General features: G+C 50.1%; 1 protein-coding gene across 1 annotated transcript in view; it reads right to left on the reverse strand.

Annotated features, from left to right (window-relative positions):
* Positions 1–7,777: 7,777 nt before the first annotated feature.
* slc16a8 (solute carrier family 16 member 8) overlaps positions 7,778–21,814 on the reverse strand; it is a 28,687-nt gene continuing 14,650 nt past the window's right edge. Inside the window, exons 2-5 of the mRNA XM_073033953.1 lie at positions 21,384–21,621; positions 18,938–19,081; positions 12,541–13,371; positions 7,778–8,498 (exon numbers count right to left, since the gene is read on the reverse strand). Coding sequence (XP_072890054.1) covers positions 8,101–8,498; positions 12,541–13,371; positions 18,938–19,081; positions 21,384–21,603 — 1,593 coding nt within the window. The 5' untranslated portion in view covers positions 21,604–21,621 and the 3' untranslated portion in view covers positions 7,778–8,100. The remainder of the gene's footprint in view (positions 8,499–12,540; positions 13,372–18,937; positions 19,082–21,383; positions 21,622–21,814) is intronic.

The following is a 21,814-nucleotide window of genomic DNA, read 5'->3' on the forward strand; positions in this document are numbered from 1 at the left end:
TTGTGTAAGAGAGAGAAGAGTGCAGAGAAATGTGTTTCAGGTCGAGACCCTTCATCAGGACTCGTGCTAGTTTCCCTCCTATCCTTTACTCCACTATCATCTCCAATCAGATTCCTTCTTCCTCAGCTCTTTACCTCTTCCACCTATCACCTTCCAGCTTGTACTCCTTCCCCACCTATCACCTTCCAGCTTCTGCCCCCTTCCTTTCCCGTCCTGATGAAAAGTCTTTGCCCAAAAGTTGACTGTTTGTTCCCCTGCGTAGATGTCGCCGGACCTGCTGAGTTTGACCACTGTGGCTGTCTGCAGAGTGTGTTCACAGCCGAGATCAAACCTCAGACAACAAGGGGAAGGTGGGGGGGATCTGGGGGTTTGTAGGACTGATGTGAGTGGGATACTGGGTGATGGGGCAGACCCAGGAGGTTGTAGGGCCTGATGCTGCCTCTGGCGATGTTCTAATGGAAGGGGTAAAGAGCTCACAGAGAAGAGGGCAAGCAGAGGAAAGGAGGGGGAGGGCAGGAGAGAAAGATATCAGGAGGAAGTGTGAAATGGAGAGAAGATAAAGGGAAAGGCAGGAATGTGGTAGGTCAAAGGGGCTGGATGTAGGGGAGGGAGAGTGAAATGGAGAAGGCAGGGGAGAGGAGGGAGGACGAGGGGCAAGGCACAACAACTACAGCCAGCGGTGCAGAGAAACCAGGCCTTTGGGCTGATAGAGCCAAGGGGATCAGTCTGGGACAGTTTGTTAGTGAGCAGGAGAGGGAGATGGGTAGACAGGCTGTGTTTTAGCCAGCCTGGTGCACCATATTGAGCTGTGGGGTCATCCTTCCCTTGTGAGCAGCCTCTTGGGGTGGATCCTGTACCCCAGCATGGAAGGCAGCCATTCAGCCCATCGAGTCTGCACCAGCTCTTTGTCAGTGGCCACTAGCTCGTTATCACCCCAGTCTCTAACCTTTGTGGTTTCAAATGCCTCCTCGCCACCTTCGCTATCCCAAGGAGGATAACTCCAACCTCAGTCCTCATCTACCGATCTGAAGGTTCTCGTTCCCGGAATCATCGTTGTGTCTGTGGGATGTCTACCGGTGAACAGGGCTGTGACTTCGTTTTAAATGTTTGTTTAGTTTCAGTATTAAATTGCCTCCTTTCCCTTTTGCACTGATGACCATAGACACTGTACTCTGAAAGTCAGATAAGTCGCCGTTTGGCCCTTTGAGCGTGCGACACAGGTCAATACAATAACTTCGATAAATTTCAATGAGAATCCCCCCCCCCACCCTTCATTCTTCTAAGCCCAGGGCCATCCTTCGCTCCTCATACGCTGACCCTTTCGTTCTTGGAATCTTTCTCGTGAACCGGCTCTGGGCCTTCTCCAATGCCAGCAGTTTGCCACCGCTGCCTGTAAGGTGCTCGTATGTTCTCCCCGTGACCACACGGGTATCCTTGGGATGCTCCGGTTCCCTCCCGCATTCCGAAGACAAACAGGCTAGTAGGTTAATTAGTCACATGGGTGTAATTGGGCAACAGGGGCCAGAAGGGCCTGTTACCATGGTGTCTCCAAATAAGATGAAAGCTCGTGGTGCAGGAGGCAGTGTTGGTGCAGAGCAGGGCTTCCCAGTCTTGTTTATGCCACGGACAAATACCATTAAGCAAGCGGTCCATGGACCCCCAGGTTGTGAACCCGTGGCGTAGAGGAAAACAGGCATCAGGAAACAGAGGGTATAAAGGAGTTTCTCTACGTGGCATGACATTAACATCGTGCCACACAGAGTGAGAGGTGACATGACTGAGGGCTTTCGACAGGGTGGGGGGGGGTGGAGAGACTGATGGATGCATCGAGAAACAACGTCACAGTTTCAAAATAAGGAGTTGGCCATTTAACACGTAAACTGAGGGTTTTTTTAAAATCTCAGAGGATTCTGATTTTTTGGAGCTTTAAGAGGTAGTGGACAGAGGGCTGAGGAAGCAGAGAGGCTACAGATGGACTTAGATTGGGAGAATGGACAAAGAAATGGCAGATGGAATGTGTCGGGAAGTGTACGGTCATGCACTTTGGTAGAAATGTGTAGACCATTTTCTAAATGGAGAGAAAATTTTAAAAAATCCGAGGTGCAAAGGGACTCGGGAGTCCTTGTGTGGGATTCCCCGAAGGTTAATTTGCAGGTTGCGTCAGTGTGAGGAAGGCAAATGCAATGTTAGCATTCACTTCGAGAGGACTAGCAAGTTTGTAATGTTGAGGCTTTCTAAGGCACTGGTGAGGCCTCACTGGAGTATTGTGAGCAGATTTGGGCCTCTTATCTAAGAAAGGATGTGTTGACTTTGGAGGGGCTTCAAAGGAGGTTCACGAAGATGATTCCAGGATTGAAAGGCTTATCATATGAGGAGTGTTTTATGGCTTTGGGCCTGTACTCACTGGAATTCAGAAGAATGAGGGGGGATCTATCAGATGTTGAAAGGATGGTTCCTCTGGTGAGGGAGTCTAGGGCCAGAGGACACAGCATCAGGATAGAAGGACGTCCATTAGAATGGAGATGAGGAGAATTTCTTTAGCCGGAGAGTGGTGAATCTGTGGAATTTGTTGCCACAGGAGGCTGTGGAGGCCGAATCATTGGGTACATTTAAGGGAGGAGTTGATAGATTCTTGATTGGTCGGGGCATGAAGGGATACGGGGAGAGGGCATGAGGGGGAAAGTGGATCAGCCGCGAGGAAATGGCGGAGCAGACTCGATGAGCCAGATGCCCTAATTCTGCTCTTATGGGCACAGATTTTTCATATTTTTATGGAGGAATTGGATGGAAAAGAGGAGAAATAAATATGGAGGGCTCTGGGAGGGAAGAGTGATTGATCTTGGAGTAGGTTAAAAGGTTGGCACGACATAGCGGGCCAAAAGGTCTATACTGTTCTGTATGTTTCTATGTTCTATGATTCTTGGCAAGTGAGAGGGTGAAAGGTCATGGACAGGTATCTAGACCTTACTGAATAGTGAGAGATGAGAAGGGCAGCTCTGCATTATTTGTAAGTACACTTCTTGCATTTACATCCATATGTGGTGAATCTACATAGCCTGAAAATCCTCCTCTTTCTCTTTCTGATGCAACTTACCTCTCCCAAACCCACTGCTCCTGTGATCCTCCTGAGCCCATTGTCTAGAGGTTGGTCACGGCCTCTTGGGCTAGAGGCCACCTCTTTCAGAACTGGCCCAGTGCCCTACTCATGGCCCACCTCTCCAGCCGTGTGTATATGAGTATAGTCCGCTGTTTATCCATGGCACGGTGAGTAAAGTCCAGCTTAGTAATCTATTGCCGAAACCCTGAACCTCTCCCTGCAAGTCGTGCGCCCACAGACCACCAGCAGAGGATGCAAACGTCCTCCTTCAGAATTCTCTGCATCAGGGAGGACACAAGCCACCCAACAACTACATCCACAGACACCCCCATCTGCTCTTCTTCAATTCGCTGGGGACTAACTGTGTACGTCAGTGAGCAGGGCAGTGAGTGATGTGTTGTGCTCACTAGTGAACTGGGCAGAGAGAGCTGTGTTTTGTGCTCACTTGTGACCAGGGCAGTGAGTGTGTTATGTATTCACCAGTGAGCAGGCAATGAATGGTGTATGTGTGTTCTCTAGAGAGTGGAGCAATGAGTGGTGTGGTGTGCTCACTAGTGAAATGGGCACTCCACAGGGAACCCCATAGTCAGGAGATTCTGTGGTCGTGACAGAGACTCCCGGATGGTTTGTTGCCTCCCGGGTGCCAGGGTCAGGGATGTCTCTGATCGCGTGCACAGCATTTTGAAGTGGGAGGGTGATCAGCCAGATGTCATGGTACCAATGACATAGGTAGAAAGAGTCAGGAGGTCCTGAAGAGTGAGTACAGAGAGCTTGGTAGGAAGTTGAAAAACAGGACCTCGAGGGTAGTAATCTCCGGATTGCTGCCTGTGCCACGTGCCAGTGAGGGTAAGAGTAGGATGCTCTGGCAGATGAACACATGGCTGAGAAACTGGTGTAGGGGGCAGGGTTTCAGATTTCTAGATCATTGGGACTTCTTCTGGGGCAGGTGGGACCTGTACAAGAGAGATGGGTTACACTTGAACTACAAGGGGACCAATATACTTGCGGGAAGGTTTGCTAGTGTTATTGGGGAGGTTTAAACTAGATTTGCGGGGGATGGGAACCAGAGTGCCAGAGTAGATAGTGGAACGGGGGTAAAAATAAATGATGTTAGTAGTTCATGCAAAATCACGAATAGTAAGGTTGTGTGTGCTGGTAATAATCTTCTGAGGTGTGTATATTTCAATGCAAGGAGTATTGTGGGAAAGGCAGATGAGCTGAAGGCCTGGATTGACACATGGAATTATGATATCATAGCCATTACTGAAACTTGGCTACAGGAGGGGCAGGACTGGCAGCTCAATGTTCCAGGGTTCCGATGTTTCAGACGTGATAGAGACAGAGGGATGAAGGGTGGGGGGGTGGCTTTGCTAGTCAGGGAAAATATTATAGCAGTGCTTCGGCAGGAAAGATTAGAGGGCCTGTCTACTGAGGCCATATGAATGGAGCTGAGAAACAGGAAAGGTATGACCACATTAATAGGGTTGTATTATAGACCACCCAATAGTCAGTGAGAATTGGAGGAGCAAATCTGCAGAGAGATAACAGACAACTGCAGGAGACAGAAAGTTGTGATTGTAGGGGATTTTAATTTTCCACACATTGACTGGGACTCCCATACTGTTAAAAGTCTAGATGGGTTAGAGTTTGTGAAATGTGTTCAGGAAAGTTTTCTAAATCAATATATAGATGTACCAACTAGGGAGGATGCAATATTAAATCTCCTATTAGGAAATGAGTTAGGGCAGGTGACGGAAGTGTGTGTAGGGGAACACTTTGGTTCCAGTGATCATAATGTCATTAGTTTCAACGTGATCATGGATAAAGATAGATCTGGTCCTAGGGTTGAAGTTCTAAACTGGAAAAAGGCCAAATTTGAAGAAATGAGAAAGGATCTAAAAAGCGTAGATTGGGACAGGTTGTTCTCTGGCAAGGATGTGATTGGTAAGTGGGAGGCCTTCAAAAGAGAAATTTTGAGAATGCAGAGTTTGTATGTTCCTGTCAGGGTTAAAGGCAAAATGAATAAGAATAAGGAACCTTGGTTCTCGAGGGATATTGGAACTCTGATAAAGAAGAGAGAGATGTATAACATGTATAGGCAACAGGGAGGAAATAAGATGCTTGAGGAGTATAAAAAGAGTAAGAAAATACTTAAGAAAGAAATCAGGAGGGCTAAAAGAAGACATGAGGTTGCTTTGGCAGTCAAGGTGAAAGATAATCCAAAGAGCTTCTACAGGTATATTAAGAGCAAAAGGATAGTGAGGGATAAAATTGGTCCTCTTGAAGATCAGAGATGTTGGCTATGTATGGAACAAAAAGAAATGGGGGAGATCTTAGATGGGTTATTTGCATCTGTATTTACTAAGGAAACTGGAATGGAGTCTATGGAAACAAGGCAAACAAGTAGGGAGGTAATGGAACTTATACAGATTAAAGAGGAGGAGGTGCTTGCTGTCTTGAGGCGAATCAGAGTAGATAAATCCCCAGGACCTGACAGGGTATTCCCTCGGTCCTTGAGGGAGACTAGTGTTGAAATTGCAGGGGCTCTGGCAGATATATTTAAGATGTCGGTATCTACGGGTGAGGTGCCGGAGGATTGGAGGATAGCTCATGTTGTTCCGTTGTTTAAAAAAGGCTCTAAAAGTAATCCAGGAAATTATAGGCTGGTAAATTTGACATCGGTAGTAGGTAAATTATTGGAAGGAATACCAAGAGATAGGATCTACAAGTATTTGGATAGACAGGGACTTATTAGAAACAGTCAGCATGGCTTTGTGCATGGTAGGTCATGTTTAACCAATCTATTAAGAGTTTTTCGAGGAAGTTACCAGGAAAGTGGATGAAGGGAAGGCAGTGGACTTCAGTAAGGCCTTTGACAAGGTCCCGCATGGGAGGTTAGTTAGGAAGATTCAGTCGCTAGGTATACATGGAGAGGTAGTAAATTGGATTAGACATTGGCTCAATGGAAGAAGCCAGAGAGTGGTAGTGGAGGATTGCTTCTCTGAGTGGAGGCCTGTGACTAGTGGTGTGCCACAGGGATCAGTGCTGGGTCCATTGTTATTTGTCATCTATATCAATGATCTGGATGATAATGTGGCAAATTGGATCAGCAAATTTGCTGATGATACAAAGATTGGAGGTGTAGTGGACAGTGAGGAAGGTTTTCAAAGCTTGCAGAGGGATTTGGACCAGTTGGAGGAATGGGCAGAAAAATGGCAGATGGAGTTTAATGCGGACAAGTGTGAGGTATTGCACTTCGGAAGGTCAAACCAAGGTAGAACATACAAGGGAAATGGTAGGACACTGAGGAGTGCAGTAGAACAGAGGGATCTGGGAGTACAGATACATAATTCCCTAAAAGTGGTGTCACAAGTAGATAGGGTTGTAAAGAGAGCTTTTGGTACATTGGCCTTTATAAATCAAAGTGTTGAGTATAAGAGTTGGAATGTAACGGTGAGGTTGTATAAGACAATGATGAGACTGAATTTGTAGTATTGTGTGCAGTTTTGATCACCTAATTACAGGAAGGATATTAATAAGGTTGAAAGAGTGCAGAGAAGGTTTACAAGGATGTTGCTGGGACTTGAGAAACTGAGATACAGAGAAAGGTTGAATAGGTTAGGACTTTAACAACGAGGGGTGATTTGATAGAGGTGTATAAAATTATGATGGGTATAGATAGAGTGAATGCAAGCAGGCTTTTTCCACTGAGGCCAGGGGAGAAAAAAAACCAGAGGACATGGGTTAAGGGTGAAGGGGGAAAAGTTTAAAGGGAACATTGGGGGGGGGCTTCTTCACACAGAGTGGTGGGAGTATGGAATGAGCTGCCAGATGAAGTGGTGAATGCAGGCTCACTTTAGACACTTAAGAAAAACTTGGACAGGTACATGGGTGAGAGGGGTTTGGAGGGATATGGCCCAGGTGCAGGTCAGTGGGACTAGGCAGAAAAATGGTTCGGCACAGCCAAGAAGGGCCAAAAGGCCTGTTTCTGTGCTGTAATGTTCTATGGTTCTATGGCAGAGAGGTGTGTTGTGCATTCACTCATAACCAGGGCAGTGAATGGTATGTTGAGTGCTCACTAGTGACCAGGGCAGTGAGCAGTATGTTCCCTTTTTTACTAGTGAGCAAGGCAGAAAGCAGTGTGCCAACTGTTCAACAGTAAGTTGTCTTTACCAGTGAGCAGTGTGTTTGTGTGGACACTAGTGAACACTAGTAAAGTGAGTGTTGCGTGCTCATCAGTGAGTGGCGCAGAAAATAGTGTGTTGTGTGTTCACCACTGAGCAGGAAGTGAGAGGTGTGTGTATACACTAGTGAGCAGGAAGTGAGAGGTGTGTATACACTAGTGAGCAGGAAGTGAGAGGTGTGTGTATACACTAGTGAGCAGTAAGTGAGAGGTGTGTGTATACACTAGTGAGCAGGAAGTGAGAGGTGTGCTATGTGTTTACTAGTAAGTGGGGCATTGAGCTGTGGTGTTTACTAGCGGGTAAAGCAGTGAGCAAAGTGTTCTGTATTCACTAGTGTCAGGGCAGTGAGTGGTGTGTGTTCACTCGTGAGCAGGGCAGTGAATGGTGTGTCATGTCTTCATTAATGAGCAGGGCAGTGAGAAGCTATTTGTATGTTCATAGCTGGGCAATGTGCCATGTGTTATAGGTTCACCAGTGAGCCGAGAGTGAATGGTGTGTAGTGTATTGAATAGTGAGCAGGGATGTGAATTGTGTGTTGACTAGTGAGCAGGGATGAGAATTGTGTATTGTCTAGTGAGCAAAGATGTGAATTGTGTTGCCTAGTGAGCAGGGCAGTGTGTGGTACGTTGTGTGTTCACCAGAGAACGGTTACAAAGGACTGCTGAGGCTGTAGTTTGGAGATGATAGGAGAGGCATGCCGGAGTAGATTGGGAGTTTGCCCTTCTCAGCCTAATTGAGTTGGAGTTCACAGTTCTCAGGTTAATTGAGGTGAAGTTTGCCATTCTCAGGTTAGTTGAGAAAGGGTTTGTTGTTTTCAGGTTAACTGAGTTGGGGTTCGTTGTTTTCAGGCTGTTCGTCCCTGTGTAACTGTTCATATTTCTGCTCCTCCTGTTCCTCTACGGGTCCTGCCTCAGCTCTATCCTCCACCACGACTTCATTGTGGCCTTCCCTTTCACTCTCCCTCACTGCGTTTGACCTCTGGTCCCAGGACCCTCCGCTTGGCGGGCTGCCCTCCTCTCTCCCTGCGCCCCCTGCCCCCACCGACACTTCTCCCAGAACCACTCCCTCCTCCTCTGTTGTCCCCTCCTGCTTGCGGGGCGGCTCCTGTTTGAGGCAGAAGCGGAAGGCTCCCACCAGGATGAAGGCCGAGAGGATGAGTTCCGCCCCCGCCATGTAGAAGACGAGCTCGTAGTTCTTGAACGTGTCGACCAGGCGCCCTACACAGGGAGACAAGCAGAGAAGCCGTACTTTAGAAACATTCTCTTCCGTCTCCTCCTGCCAAAAATCACCGGGATCCTCAGGCTGAGCTCTCACAGCTCAGGATTTGTGGTGACGAGCAGGAACGGGCTCGGTTAACACGTTAGTAATGGTGTGTGTGTGTGTGTGTGTGTGTGTGTGTGTGTGTGTGTGTGTGTGTGTGTGTGTGTGTGTGTGTGTGTGTGTGTGTGTGTGTGTGTGTGTGTGTGTGTGAGTGTGTGTGTGTGTGTGTCCCTGTGTATATCAGTTGCGTGTGTGTGAGATCTGCATTTCAGTGTTTGTGTCCGTGTGTGGGAGACAAGTGTGTGTCAGTATCTGTGTGTGTTGGTGTCTGCATATCAATATTTACATGCCTGTGTGTGCTAATGTGTGTATGTTAGTGTTGTGCATATCTATGTGTTACACACGTGTGTGTCAGTGTGGGCATGTCTGTGTGTGTATGCCGATACCTGTGTGCGTGCGTGCGTGTGTGTGTGTGTGTGTGTCTCCGTGGATGTCAGTGTATGTGTGTCTTCGCGCACACTGTGTGCTTGGAGATGTGAGAGACTACAATCATGGGATCTGGAGCAAAAGGAAACTGCTGCAGGAACTCAGCAGGTCAGGCAGCATCTACGGAGGGAAATGGCCAGTTGACATTTTGGGTCAAGACCCATCATCTGGACTGAAAGAGTAGAGGCTGGTGCATGTGGGTCCATTAGACACAGGAGCAGAATTAGGCCATTCAGCCCGAGTCTGCTCCACCAAACCATCATGGCTGATCCCGGATCCCACTCAACCCCATACACCTGCCTTCTTGTCACATCTTTGATGACCTGACCCATCAGGAAACAGTCAACTTCAGCCTTCAATATACCCACAGGCTTGGCCTTCACCACAGTCTGAGGCAGAGCATTCCGCAGATTCACTACACTCTAGCTAAAAAAAATTCCTCCTTACTTCTGTTCTAAAGTGTCGCCCCTCAGTTTTGAGGCTGTGCCCTCTAATCCTGGATACCCCCTCCATAGGAAGCATCCTCTCCACATCCACCCTATCCAGTCCTTTCAACATTTGGTAGGTTTCAATGAGATCCCCCCCACATTCTTCTAAATTCCAGTGAGTACAGGCCCAAAGCTGCCAAACACTCCACATATGTTAACCCTTTCATTCCTGGAACCATCCTCGTGAATCTCCTCTGGACTCTCTCCAATGACAACACATCCTTTCTGAGATACGGGGCCCAAAACTGTTGACAATACTCAAAGTGCAGCCTGACTAGTGTCTTATAAAGGCTCAGCATTATCTCCTTGCTTTATATTCTATTTCCCTTGAAATAAATGCCAACATTGCATTTGTCTTCTTTACCACAGACTCAACCTGTAAATTAACCTTCTGGGAGTCTTACATGAGGATTCCCAAGTCCCTCTGCACATCTGATGTTTAAACCTTCTCCCCATTTAGATAATAGTCTGCACTACTGTTCCTTTTACCGAGATGCATTATCATACATTTCCCAACACTGTATTCCATCTGCTACATTTTTGCCCATTCTTCCAATTTGTCTAAGTCCTGCTGCAATTGCATCGCTTCCTCAGCACTACCTACCCCTCCACCTATCTTCGTATTATCCGCAAATTTTGCCACAAAGCCATCAATTCCATTATCCAACTCATTAACAAACAATGTGAAAAGCAGTGGTCCCAATACTGACCCCTGTGGAACACCGGCAGCCAACCAGAAAAGGCCCCTTTTATTCCCACTCGCTGCCTCCTCCGTCACTCATACCACTGTCCATGCCAGTATATCTCCTGTAACGCCACAGGATTTTATCTTGTTAAGCAGCCTCATGTGTGGCACCTTATCAAACGCCTTCTGAAAGTCCAAGTAAATGACATCCACTGCTCCTCTTTTGTCCACCCTGCTTGTTACTTCCTCAAAGAACTTTTAACAGATTTGTCAGGCAAGATATCCCTTTACAGAAACCATGCTGACTTTGACTTATCATTAGTCTCCAAGTACCGTGAAACCTTATCCTTCATGGTAGACTCCAACCACTGAGGTCAGGCTAACTGGCCTTTAATTTCCTTTCTTTTGCCTTCCTCCCTTCTTAGAGTGGATTGACATTTGCAATCTTCCAGTCCTCTGGGACCATGCCAGAATCAAGTGATTCTTGAAAGATCATGACCAATGCATCTGTCATCCCTTCAACAACCTCTCTCAGGACTCTGGGATGTGGTCTGTCTGGTGTAGGTGACTTATCCACCTTAAGACCTTTGAGTTTGCCTGGAAAATTTTCCTTTGTAATGGCAATGGCACTCACTCCTGCTCCCTGACACTCATGCTGCTAGTGTCTTCTACAGTGAAGACAGATGCAAAGTGCCCATTAAGTTCATCTGCCATTGCTTTGTCCCCCATTACTAACTCACCAGCATCATTTTCCAGTGGTCCAATATCAACTCTCACCTCCCTTTTTTCCTTTATATAACTGAAAAACTTGGTATCCGGCTTTATATTATTGGCTAGTCTGCCTTCATATTTAATCTTTTCCCTTCTTGTAGCTTTTTTAGTTGCCTTTTGTTGGATTTTAGAAGTTTCCCAATCATCCAACTCCCCACTCACTTTTGCTACCTTATATGCCATTTCCTTGGCTTTTATGCAGTCCTTAACTTCCTTTGTCAGCCACAGTTGCCTTCACCTAATATTTGAGAACTTCTTCCTCGGTGGGGCATATCGATCCTGCGCATTCTGAACTATTCCCAAAAACTTCAACCATCTCTGCTCTGCGTCATCCCCACCAGTATCCCCCTCCAATCCACCTGGGCAAGCTCCTCTCTCATGCCTCTGTAATTCCCTTTATTCCATTGTGATACTGATACATGCGAGTTATGCTTCTCCCTCTCAAACTGCAGATCAATTCAATCATATTATGATCACTGCCTCCTAAGGGTTCCTTTACATTAAACTCCCTAATCAGATCTGGATTATTACACAACACTCAATCTAAGATAGGATTTCCCCAAGTAGGTTCAAGCACAAGCTGCTCTAAAAAGCCATCTCCTAGGCATTCAACAAATTCCCACTCATGCATCTGACATCAACCTGATTGTCCCAATCCCCTTGCATACTGAAGTCCCCCATTATAATTGTGTCATTATCCTTGTCACATGCCTTTTCCAGCTCCCTTTGAAAGCTCAACCCCACATCTTGGCTTCTCCTTGGAGGCCTATATATGATTCCCATTATGCTTTTTTTTAAAAACCCTTGCAATTTCTTAACTCCACTCACAAAGATTCAACATTCTCTGACCTTATTTCACCTCTTTCTAAAGATGTAATTCCATCTCTTACCAACAGTGCCACACTACCGCCTATGCCTTCCTGCCATCCTTTCGATACAAAGGCTCCCAACTATGGCCTTCTTTCAGCCACGACTCAGTGATGCCCACAACGTCATACTGACCAATCTCTAATCGTGCCACGAGTTCATCCACCTTATTCTGAATGCTAAACACATTTAAATACAGCACCTTCTGTCTTGCATTCTTCACCCTTTTGAATTTTGCCTCTGTGGTACAATTTAACTCTTTGCTCTGTCTGCACTTGTACCCAATCATTGGCTTGTTCTTCCTTACATTCATGTTACAGCCATCATCTACTTGTCAACCTGCTGGCTCATCCTCAGCTCTATCATCCTGGTTCCCACCACCCCACCGTATTAGTTTAAACCGCTCCCAACAGTCCTAATAAATCTGCCCACAGGAATATTGGTCCCCCATTGGATTCAAGTGCAGGCCATGGGAGAGTCTCCGAGTGTTGGCTAGATTGCGTGGTCTCTGGGCATTGACTGTCTAGGGTGATATTGGGTCACTCAAGTGTCTCTGGATCAGTGGGGTGTCTCTGGGTGTTTACTATCTGGGATGTCGAGTATCCGAGCACTCATTTTTCATGGGGGTTAGTTGTCAGGGGTATCTCGGGACCGCTGGCCGAGGTGTTGGTGTGTCTCTGAGGGGGGGTGCGCGGCACTGACCTGCGGACGGGGGCCCGATCAGCACACCGATGGCCTCGATCAGCAGCAGCAGGCCGATGGCACTGGGGAAGTTGTGGGAGCCCACGATTGCCATGAGCACCTCGAACTGCAGGGCGCCCACCATGCCGTAGGAGACGCCGAAAAAGATACAGAAGGCGATGAGGCCGGGGTAGGTGGCCGCTCTGGCACTCAGCACGTCCGTCAGCCCGTTGCAGAGCATGGAGAAGCCGAAGAAGTAGGCGATGCGGGGCCGGAGCAGGGGCAGGCCGGCCAGCAGCCCGCTCAGCGGCCGGGCGAAGATGTCAATGAAGCCGATGATGGAGAGCAGGAAGGCGGCGTCCCTGTCTGCCACCCCCATGTCCTTGGCGTAGTTGACGATCATGATGGGCGGCACGAAGAGGCCCAGCACCAGGATGAACTTGGCCACGGCGTAGATGACGAAACCGCGGTCCCGGAACACACTGAAGTCCAGCAGCTTGCGGCCCTGCTTGTCCTCTCCCTGCTGGGCACCCGCCTGCTCGGCCTTCCCCTTGCCCTTCTCTGGCGGCAGCATCTCCTTGGCCTCGGGCCGGCCGTCGCGCCGCGCCTTCAGGCTCTCTAGTGGCCGCATGACGGCTCCGCACATGCAGCAGTTGAGCAGCAGGCCGCCCATGATGAGGAAGGCGCCCCTCCAGCCGTAGGTGTCCTGCAGCAGCTGGCCGACCGGGGACAGGGCGCTCAGGAAGACTGGGCTGCCCGCCGCCGCCAGCCCGTTGGCCAGCGGCCTCCGCTTGTCGAAGTACCTGCCCAACATGATGAGGGAGGGCTGGAAGTTCAGGGCCAGGCCCAGACCTGGAGGGGCAAAGGAAAGGTCACCGCCATAAACCAACACCACTTCACAGGCATCCCCACACATACACATGGGCTACAGGTGCCCTTCAAAGCTTTGCAGACGGTTGCAGTCTCTACAAACCCCGACACATTAATGCAGTCGCAAACGACTCACCACAGCAGCTCTGCTTGTCAGAAGTCCGAGGAGGTTTGGTATGTCACCACAGCCTTGCTAATTTCTGCCAGCGTCCTGTGGAGAGCATACTGCCTGCACCCCTGCCTGCCTGCTGTGGGGTTGCTAAAGACAGTAGAAGGTAGCAGAGCCAGCTCCATCGCAGACAAAACGCTCCCCACCCTCGATGACATCCTTAAGAAGGCGACAAAGTCCATCTCCCACCCCCCCCATCCTCATCACATTCTACAGGGGTTATATTGAGAGCATCCTGAGCAGCTGCATCACTGCCTGGTTCGGAAATTGCACCGTCTCGGATCGCAAGATCCTGCAGCGGATAGTGAGGTCAGCTGAGAAGATCATCGGGGTCTCTCTTCCCACCATTACAGACATTTACACTACACACTGCATCCACAAAGCAAACAGCATTGTGAAGGACCCCACACACCCCTCATACAAACTCTTCTCCCTCCTGCCGTCTGGGAAAAGGCACCGAAGCATTCGGGCTCTCACGACCAGACTATGTAACAGTTTCTTCCCCCAAGCTATCAGACTCCTCAATACCCAGAGCCTGAACTGACACCTTACCTATTGTCTTGTTTATTATTTATTGTAATGCCTGCACTGTTTTTGTGCACTTTACACAGTCCTAAGTAGGTCTGTAGTCTAGTGTAGTTTTTGTGTTGTTTTATGTAGCACCATGGTCCTGGAGGAGCATTGTCTCATTTTTACTATGTACTGTACCAGCAGTTATGGTCGAAATGACAATAAAAAGTGACTTGACTAGGACTCTCAGCCTCCAGGATACACCCTCTTCTCATTACTACCAACGGGGAGCAGGTACAGGAGCCTAAAGATTCAGAAACAACAACTGTCAGATATGAGGAGGACGAGTCGACGTTTTGGGTTGAAACCCCGGCATCAGTGCCCGCGAACATTCAACTCTCCTCAAATCATCTGAGACGCAAGGGACTGCAGATGCTGGAACCGGGAACGACACCCAGACTGATGGGGGCGGGTCAGGCAGCGTCTGGAGGTGGAGACGTGCTCGATGTTCGGGTTTGAGGTCCTGCGCCAGGACTAAGGGTGTTGGAGGGCAGGTGACCAGTACAGAAGGGTGGAGGAGAGGGTTGAGCCAGGGTCTGGCAGGTGATAGGGGAATGAGGGGCAGATGGAAGGGGGGGTGGTAGTGGTGGAGCTGGGAGACAGAGGTTGGCGGGTGACAGTGGAGACAGATAAGGAAGGACTGAGAGGCAGATGAGATCGGGTGGGGAAGGGGAATAAAATCAAGAGAGACGGGAGACTGGGTGAGGTGGGGGTTTGGGAGAACCTGGATGGATCAGGTGGAGGAGAGAGGAAGGAACACGGGGGAGTGGTTGACCTGAAATTGGAAAATTCAATGTTTCATGCTGTTGGGTTGCTGACTACCCAGGCGGAATATGAGCTGTTTTTTCTCTATCCTGCACTTTGCCTCACCCTGGCCGTGGACAGACAGGCTGGTGTGGGAATGGGGAAGGAAATGAAATTGCTGGTTCTCTCTCCTTGCCGTCTCCTTATTCCTCCCTCTCTCTGCCCCTCATTGGGAACTTGCCATTAAATGGGGGCTTTTCTCGTTTGCCTAAGTATCTTGTCTCAGAGGGGGATGTGTGTGTCTGTGTATGGGAGTGGGGGAGGAAACAGGGATTCTATAGAAAATGGCAGATGGAACTTAATGCAGACAAATGTGAGGTGTTGCACTTTGGGAGGACAAACCAGGGTAGGACTTACACAGTGAATGGTGGGGCTTAAGGATCCATAATTTCTTCAAAGTGGCTTCACAGGTAGACAGGGTCATAAAGAGAGCTTTGGGCATGTTGGCCTTCATAAATCGAAGTACCGAGTACAGGAGATGGGATGTTGTAGGCCTCCGTTAGTTTCTATAGACCATGGATTTGCACCTTGGAAAGTTTCCAGGGCGCAGGCCTGGGCAGGGTTATATGGAAGACCGGCAGTTGCCCATGCTGCAAGTCTCCCCTCTCCACACCACCGATGTTGTCCAAGGGAAGGGCATTAGGACCCATACAGTCTGGCACCGGTGTCGTTGCAGAGCAATGTGTGGTTAAGTGCCTTGCTCAAGGACACACACGCAGCCTCAGCCAAGGCTCGAACTAGCGACCTTCAGATCACTGGACCAATGCCGTGGTCAACACAGATGGGATGTTTCGCTGAAGTTGTACAAGACATTGGTGAGGCCTAATTTGGAATATTGTGTGCAGTTCTGGTCACCTACCAACAGGAAAGATGTTAGTAAGATTGAAAGAGTGCAGAGAAAATTTAAGAGGATGTTGCCATAACTTGAGGACCTGAATTATGGGGAAAGATTGAAAAAGGTTAGGACTTTATTCCCTAGAGCGTAGGAGAAAGAGAGATTTGAAAGAGGTATACAAAATTATGAAGGGCATAGGCAGAGGTTTGGTGAGACTAGAATGAGAGGTCATGGGTTAAGAGTAAAATGTTTAAGGGGAACATGAGGGGAAACATCCTCACTCGGAGGGTGGTGAGAGTGTGGAACGAGCTGCCAGCAGAAGTGGCGGATGTGATTTTGGTTTCAACATTTAAGAGAAGTTTGGATAGGTACATGGATGGGAGGGGTATGGAGGGCTATGGGTCAGGTGCAGGTCAATGGAATTAGGCTGAATAATAGTTTGGCACAGACTAGATGGGCTGAACAGTCTGTTTCTGGTTTAGTGCTCTATGGCTGTAGATGGAACCTGTTCTCTCCCACCCTCCCGAAACTGGCCCTGCAGGAGAGGCCAGAGCAGATAGTCAGAATTGTGCTCAGAGGTACCCCGGACTCCATTCCCTGGCCCTGGCCCTCACCCTGATCCAGTGGCCTGTTTGACCCCTGTGATGAACTTCCATCCACATACCAGAAACATCTCCCTCTTTCCCTCAGCCTCTCCCCACTGCTGAAGGCCCCACCATTACCTGTCTCACTCTAGGCACACTGGTTCCCTTCACCAAGCTAAACTGCAGCCTCCGTGACCAAACGCAGCAAAGCCTCTTGTTAAGACTTTTGTCCAATGTTTTCATTCCCCTTATTGGCCTCAGCCCTCGCTGTCTCTGTAACCTCCAGCTTCACCTCCCTCCGAGATCTGCACACTGCTGCATTCTGGTCTTCTGCCAAGGTCGCAAGTTCCTTCCCCGCAGAGTCTCTAGAAGGTTCTTCAAGATCTGACTCTGACCAGGTCTATAGACAGTTCCTGTGACACCTTCCATGTTCAATTAGCTTTGAAAAACACCCTTTGTGATTTTGCCAGGTGAAACACTGCCTGTCGGTGCTGTTGGAGGAGTGGGGAGGGGTGTGGTATTCATCAGCTCAAGGGGCAGGGACGTTCACAAGCTTTGTAGGCTGTAACTTTGAAGAAGGCACTGCCAAGAGAAGAGGAACATGTTGGTTGAAGATCAGACTGGAGCTGTGAGGAAGGGGGAAAAGACTTGGGAAGCGACAGTACAGGAGCTCGGAGGGAAGGGCAGGTTGGAAAAAGAGTTAAGGGTGACATTCAGCAGCAGCTTCTGAGGGCCAAGAGATGGTGACAATGTTGAAGGGGGGTCTACCCAAGAAGACCACATTCAGAATCAGGTTTAATATCCCTGGCATAAATCATGAAACCTGTTATATTTGCAGCAGCAGTACAACACAATACATAATGATAAAGTAAAATAGAGTGAAATGCAGTAAATATATATATAGTTATATAGTTTAATTAAAGAAGTAGTGCAAAAAATAGAAATAAAAAAATAGTGAGGTAGTGTTCATGGGTTCAATGTCCATTCAGAAGTTGGAAGGCAGAGTGGAAGAAACTGTTCCTGAATCATCGAGTGTGTGCCTTCAGGCTTCTGTACCCCCTTCCTGATGGTAGCAATGAGAAGATGGCATATCCTGGGTGGTTGGGGTCCTTAATGATGGACACCGCCTTTCCGAGGCACTGCTCGTTGAAGATGTCCTGGGTACAGTGGAGGACAGTACCCATGATGGAGCTGACGGTTTACAACTCTCTGCAGCTTGCTTCAATGTCGTGCAGTAGTCCCGTCTCCCCATACTAGATGGTGATGTGGCCAGTCAGAATTTGTAGGAATTTGCAAGTGTTTTTGGTGACATACCAAATTCCCGCAAGCTCCTAATGAAATAAAGCCACTTCAACACGTACAAACACGCTGGAGGAACTCAGCAGGTCGGGCAGCATCCGTTGAAAGGAGCAGTCAACGTTTCGGGCCGAGACCCTTCGTCAGGACTGAAGGAGGAGGGGGCAGGGGCCCTATAAGGAAGGTGGGGGGAGGGTGGAAGGTGCCAGGTGAAAAACCAATCAGAGGAAAGATCAAGGGGTGGGGAAGGGGAGGCAGGGAGGGGATAGGCAAGAGAGGTGAAGAAGGAATGTAAGGGGAAAGCACTATGGGTAGTAGAAGGTGGCAGAATCATGAGAGAGGTGATAGGCAGCTGGAAGAGGAGGCAGAGTGAAAGTGGGATGGGGGAAGGGAGAGGGAGGGAATTACCAGAAGTTGGAGAATTCGATGTTCATACCAAGGGGCTGGAGACTACCCAGATGGTGTTTGAGGTGTTGCTCCTCCAACCTGAGTTTGGCCTCATCATGGCAGTGGAGTAGGCCATGTATGGACATATCCGAATGGGAATGTGAAGCAGAGTTGAAGTGAGTGGCAACCGGGAGATCCTGTCTGTTGTGGCGGACGGATCATAGGTGCTCGACGAAGCGGCCCCCCAATCTGCGTCGGGTCTCACCGATGTAGAGGAGGCCGCACCGGGAGCACCGGATGCAATAGACAACTCCAGCAGACTCACAGGTGAAGTGTTGCCTCACCTGGAAGGACTGTTTGGGGCCCTGAATGGTGGTAAGAGAGGAGGTGTAGGGACAGGTGTAGCACTTACGCTTGCAGGGATAAGTACCAGGTGGGAGATCTGTGAGGAGGGACGTGTGGACCAGGCAGTCGCGGAGGGAACGATCCCTGCGAAAAGCAGAGAGGGGTAGAGAGGGAAAAATGTGCTTAGTGGTGGGGTCCTGTTGAAGGTGGCAGAAGTTGCGGAGGATAATATGCAGGATCTGGAGGCTGGTGGGGTGGTAGGTGAGGCCACAGCATTTGCAGTGTACTTTGTGTGAAATATAGCCACTGTCTTGCCTACTTTATAGCTGCATCGATACGCTGAGACCAGGTTAGATCCTCAGAGATGATGACACCCAGGAACTTGAAATTGCTCACTCTGATCTCAACTCGCGCAGCTGCTGACTGGTTGGGACAGACCCTTGGGGACGATCCAAGCTTTAGTGGATGGCTATCACAGAGTTGTCAGAGTTGTCCTCCCGTCAGTTGGTGGTGTGTGGGGACAAGTACCAAACAGCGTTTCTTTGGGTTGTCACCCACCTGTAAGCACTCCCGCCGACAGGTAGAGCTGTGTGATGTTGATGGAGAAGGAGGCGATGATCATTCCAGACGAGGCCAGCAAACCGCCCACCAGCATCACCGGCCGGCAGCCGAATCGGTTCACCGTGATGCTGCAGAGGGGCCCTGAGACAGAGATCACAGGAGTCAGCTCACAGTCCAAGCACCCACCGGGAACCTTCAGCAAGCCTGACACTCTGACCAATCCACCGGGACTTAACGGGGAACTGAGAACCCAGGCTTAATCGGTAACAACTCCACGGTGGACACGTTTCAGAGTGGGGTGAGGGGTGGGTTAAAGAGACCTCAGTCTCCCACTCAAATGGGAAATGGCTGGAGTACAGAGTGGGTCAGGGAGAGCAAAACAGTCAACGTTTAGATCAGCGCGATTTCATCAGGTCCGAGGGTTTGCGAGGCAGTGAGAAGGTTTAGAGGTGGAAACCGTGTCGTGTATTTTAAGTATCTCAAACTCGTATCGGTCTGGTTACTGACACTACAGTCATTGGAACCACCACCATTATTGACATTAACAAGACCTTCAGGATTTTGGACCCTCTTCACCTTTCCCGCTCCAAGGAGACCTTCCCAGGATTCCTCGTGTCTCTGCATAACCTCACAGTAGGGAGCATTCAGCATCACTTTGCACCAGCTCTCCAGTCGTTTTTCTCTCTGGGGGTTGGTTGACAGAGTAGGGGTGCTGGGAGTGAGGGAGGGGGTAAGGGGAGATGGATGTGAGCTTGGGGTGAGGATAAGGATAGGAAGTGGGTGGGGTTGAGGCTGGATGCAAGGGTGTGGGTGGTAGGGAGTGAGGGGGTAAGGGGAGATGGATGTGGGTTTGGGGTGAGGATGAGGATAGGAAGTGGGTGGGGTTGAGGCTGGATGCAAGGGTGTGGATAGTAGGGAGGGAGAGGATGAGTATGAGGAGTTGGTGGAGGGAAGTGTGGTTGGGTGTGGGGTGAGGGTGGAAGTCCGGGAGGGTGGGGATGAAAGTGGACTTGGGTGACGATGAGAGCGAGGGTGGGATGAGCGTGCAGATGCGGGTAGGGGAGGGACGGTGTGCAGATGGGGTGGAGGTGAGAGAGAGAGCTGGGTGAGGATTGGTGGAAGGGTTGGGGTCAGGGTGGGGTTGGGTGATTGAGAGTTGGATGAAGATTGGTGTGAGAATGGGGTTGAGTGAGGATTGGAGTGGGGGTTGTGAGGTTTGGTGTGAGGGAGGGATTGGGTGAGGAATGGTGTGAGAGTGGGGGTGAGTGAGGATTGGTGTGAGGGAGGGGTTGAGTGAGGATTGTTATGAGGGTGGGTGTTGGCTGAGGAGTGGTGTGAGGGAGGGGTTGGGTGAGAGAGAACTCAGTGAGGGTTGGTGTGAGTGGTGGGTGAGGGTGAGGATTGGTGTGTGGAGGTGAGGGTGAGGGTTGGTGTGTGGGGGAGGGGAGGGTTGGTGTGTGGGGGAGGGGAGGGTTGGTGTGAGGGGGAGGTTGAGGGTGAGGATTGGTGAGTGGGGGCTGAGGGTGAGGATTGGTGTGTGGGGGAGGGGGAGGTTGAGGGTGAGGATTGGTGTGAGGGGAGTGAGGGTTGGTGTGTGGGGAGGGTGAGGTTTGGTGTGTGGGGAGGGTGAGGGTTGGTGTGTGGGGAGGGTGAGGGTTGGTGTGTGGGGAGGGTGAGGGTTGGTGTGTGGGGGTAAGGGTGAGGATTGGTGTGAGGGGGAGGTTGAGGGTGAGGATTGGTGTGAGAGGGAGTGAGGGTGAGGGTTGGTGTGTGGGGGAGAGTGAGGGTTGGTGTGAGGGGGAGGTTGAGGGGGAGGTTGGGGGGAGGGTTGGTGTGAGGGGGAGGTTGAGGGTGAGGATTGGTGAGTGGGGGCTGAGGGTGAGGATTGGTGTGTGGGGGTGAGGGGGAGGGTTGGTGTGAGGGGGAGGTTGAGGGTGAGGATTGGTGTGTGGGGGTGAGGGTGAGGATTGGTGTGGGGGAGGTTGAGGGTGAGGATTGGTGTGTGGGGGCTGAGGGTGAGGATTGGTGTGTGGGGGCTGAGGGTGAGGATTGGTGTGAGGGGAGTGAGGGTTGGTGTGTGGGGAGGGTGAGGATTGGTGTGAGGGGAGTGAGGGTTGGTGTGTGGGGAGGGTGAGGTTTGGTGTGTGGGGAGGGTGAGGGTTGGTGTGTGGGGAGGGTGAGGGTTGGTGTGTGGGGGTAAGGGTGAGGATTGGTGTGCGGGGGAGGTTGAGGGTGAGGATTGGTGTGAGGGGGAGTGAGGGTGAGGGTTGGTGTGTGGGGAGAGTGAGGATTGGTGTGAGGGGGAGGTTGAGGGGGAGGGTTGGTGTGAGGGGGAGGTTGAGGGGGAGGGTTGGTGTGAGGGGGAGGTTGAGGGTGAGGATTGGTGTGTGAGGGTGAGGGTGGGGGTGGGTGCTCGGGGGTAGTGCTGGGCTCCATGACCCACCTGTGCCGTAGAGCATGGCAAGGATAATGGATGAGATCCAGGCGGTGTCACTGTAGCCGATGTGGAAATCGTGCATCAGCTCCTTGAAGTAGACACTGACGGCCTTGGGGAAAGCGTAGGAGAAGCCGGTAACCACGAAGCAGCCAGCCAACACCATCCAGCCCCACCCTCCATCAGGGGGGTCGCCTGTTTGTGCGAGCCTGCGGCCTGGGTTACCCATCCTGACGCCAGTCAGCGGCTGTGAGAGACGAACAGAATGTGACCCCAGGAAAACAGTGACGATCGGCAGACCCACTATCACCCTCAGCCCGAACACCCCACCCCCCAAATATACCTCACCTTCACTCTAAACACCCAGACCCCCAAAATCTACCTCAGCTTAATCCTCAACACTCCTCACCTTCATCCTAAACACATCCACCCCCAAACAC

This window comes from Hemitrygon akajei, chromosome 31, assembly GCF_048418815.1.
Source record: "Hemitrygon akajei chromosome 31, sHemAka1.3, whole genome shotgun sequence".
NCBI lineage: Eukaryota > Metazoa > Chordata > Chondrichthyes > Myliobatiformes > Dasyatidae > Hemitrygon > Hemitrygon akajei.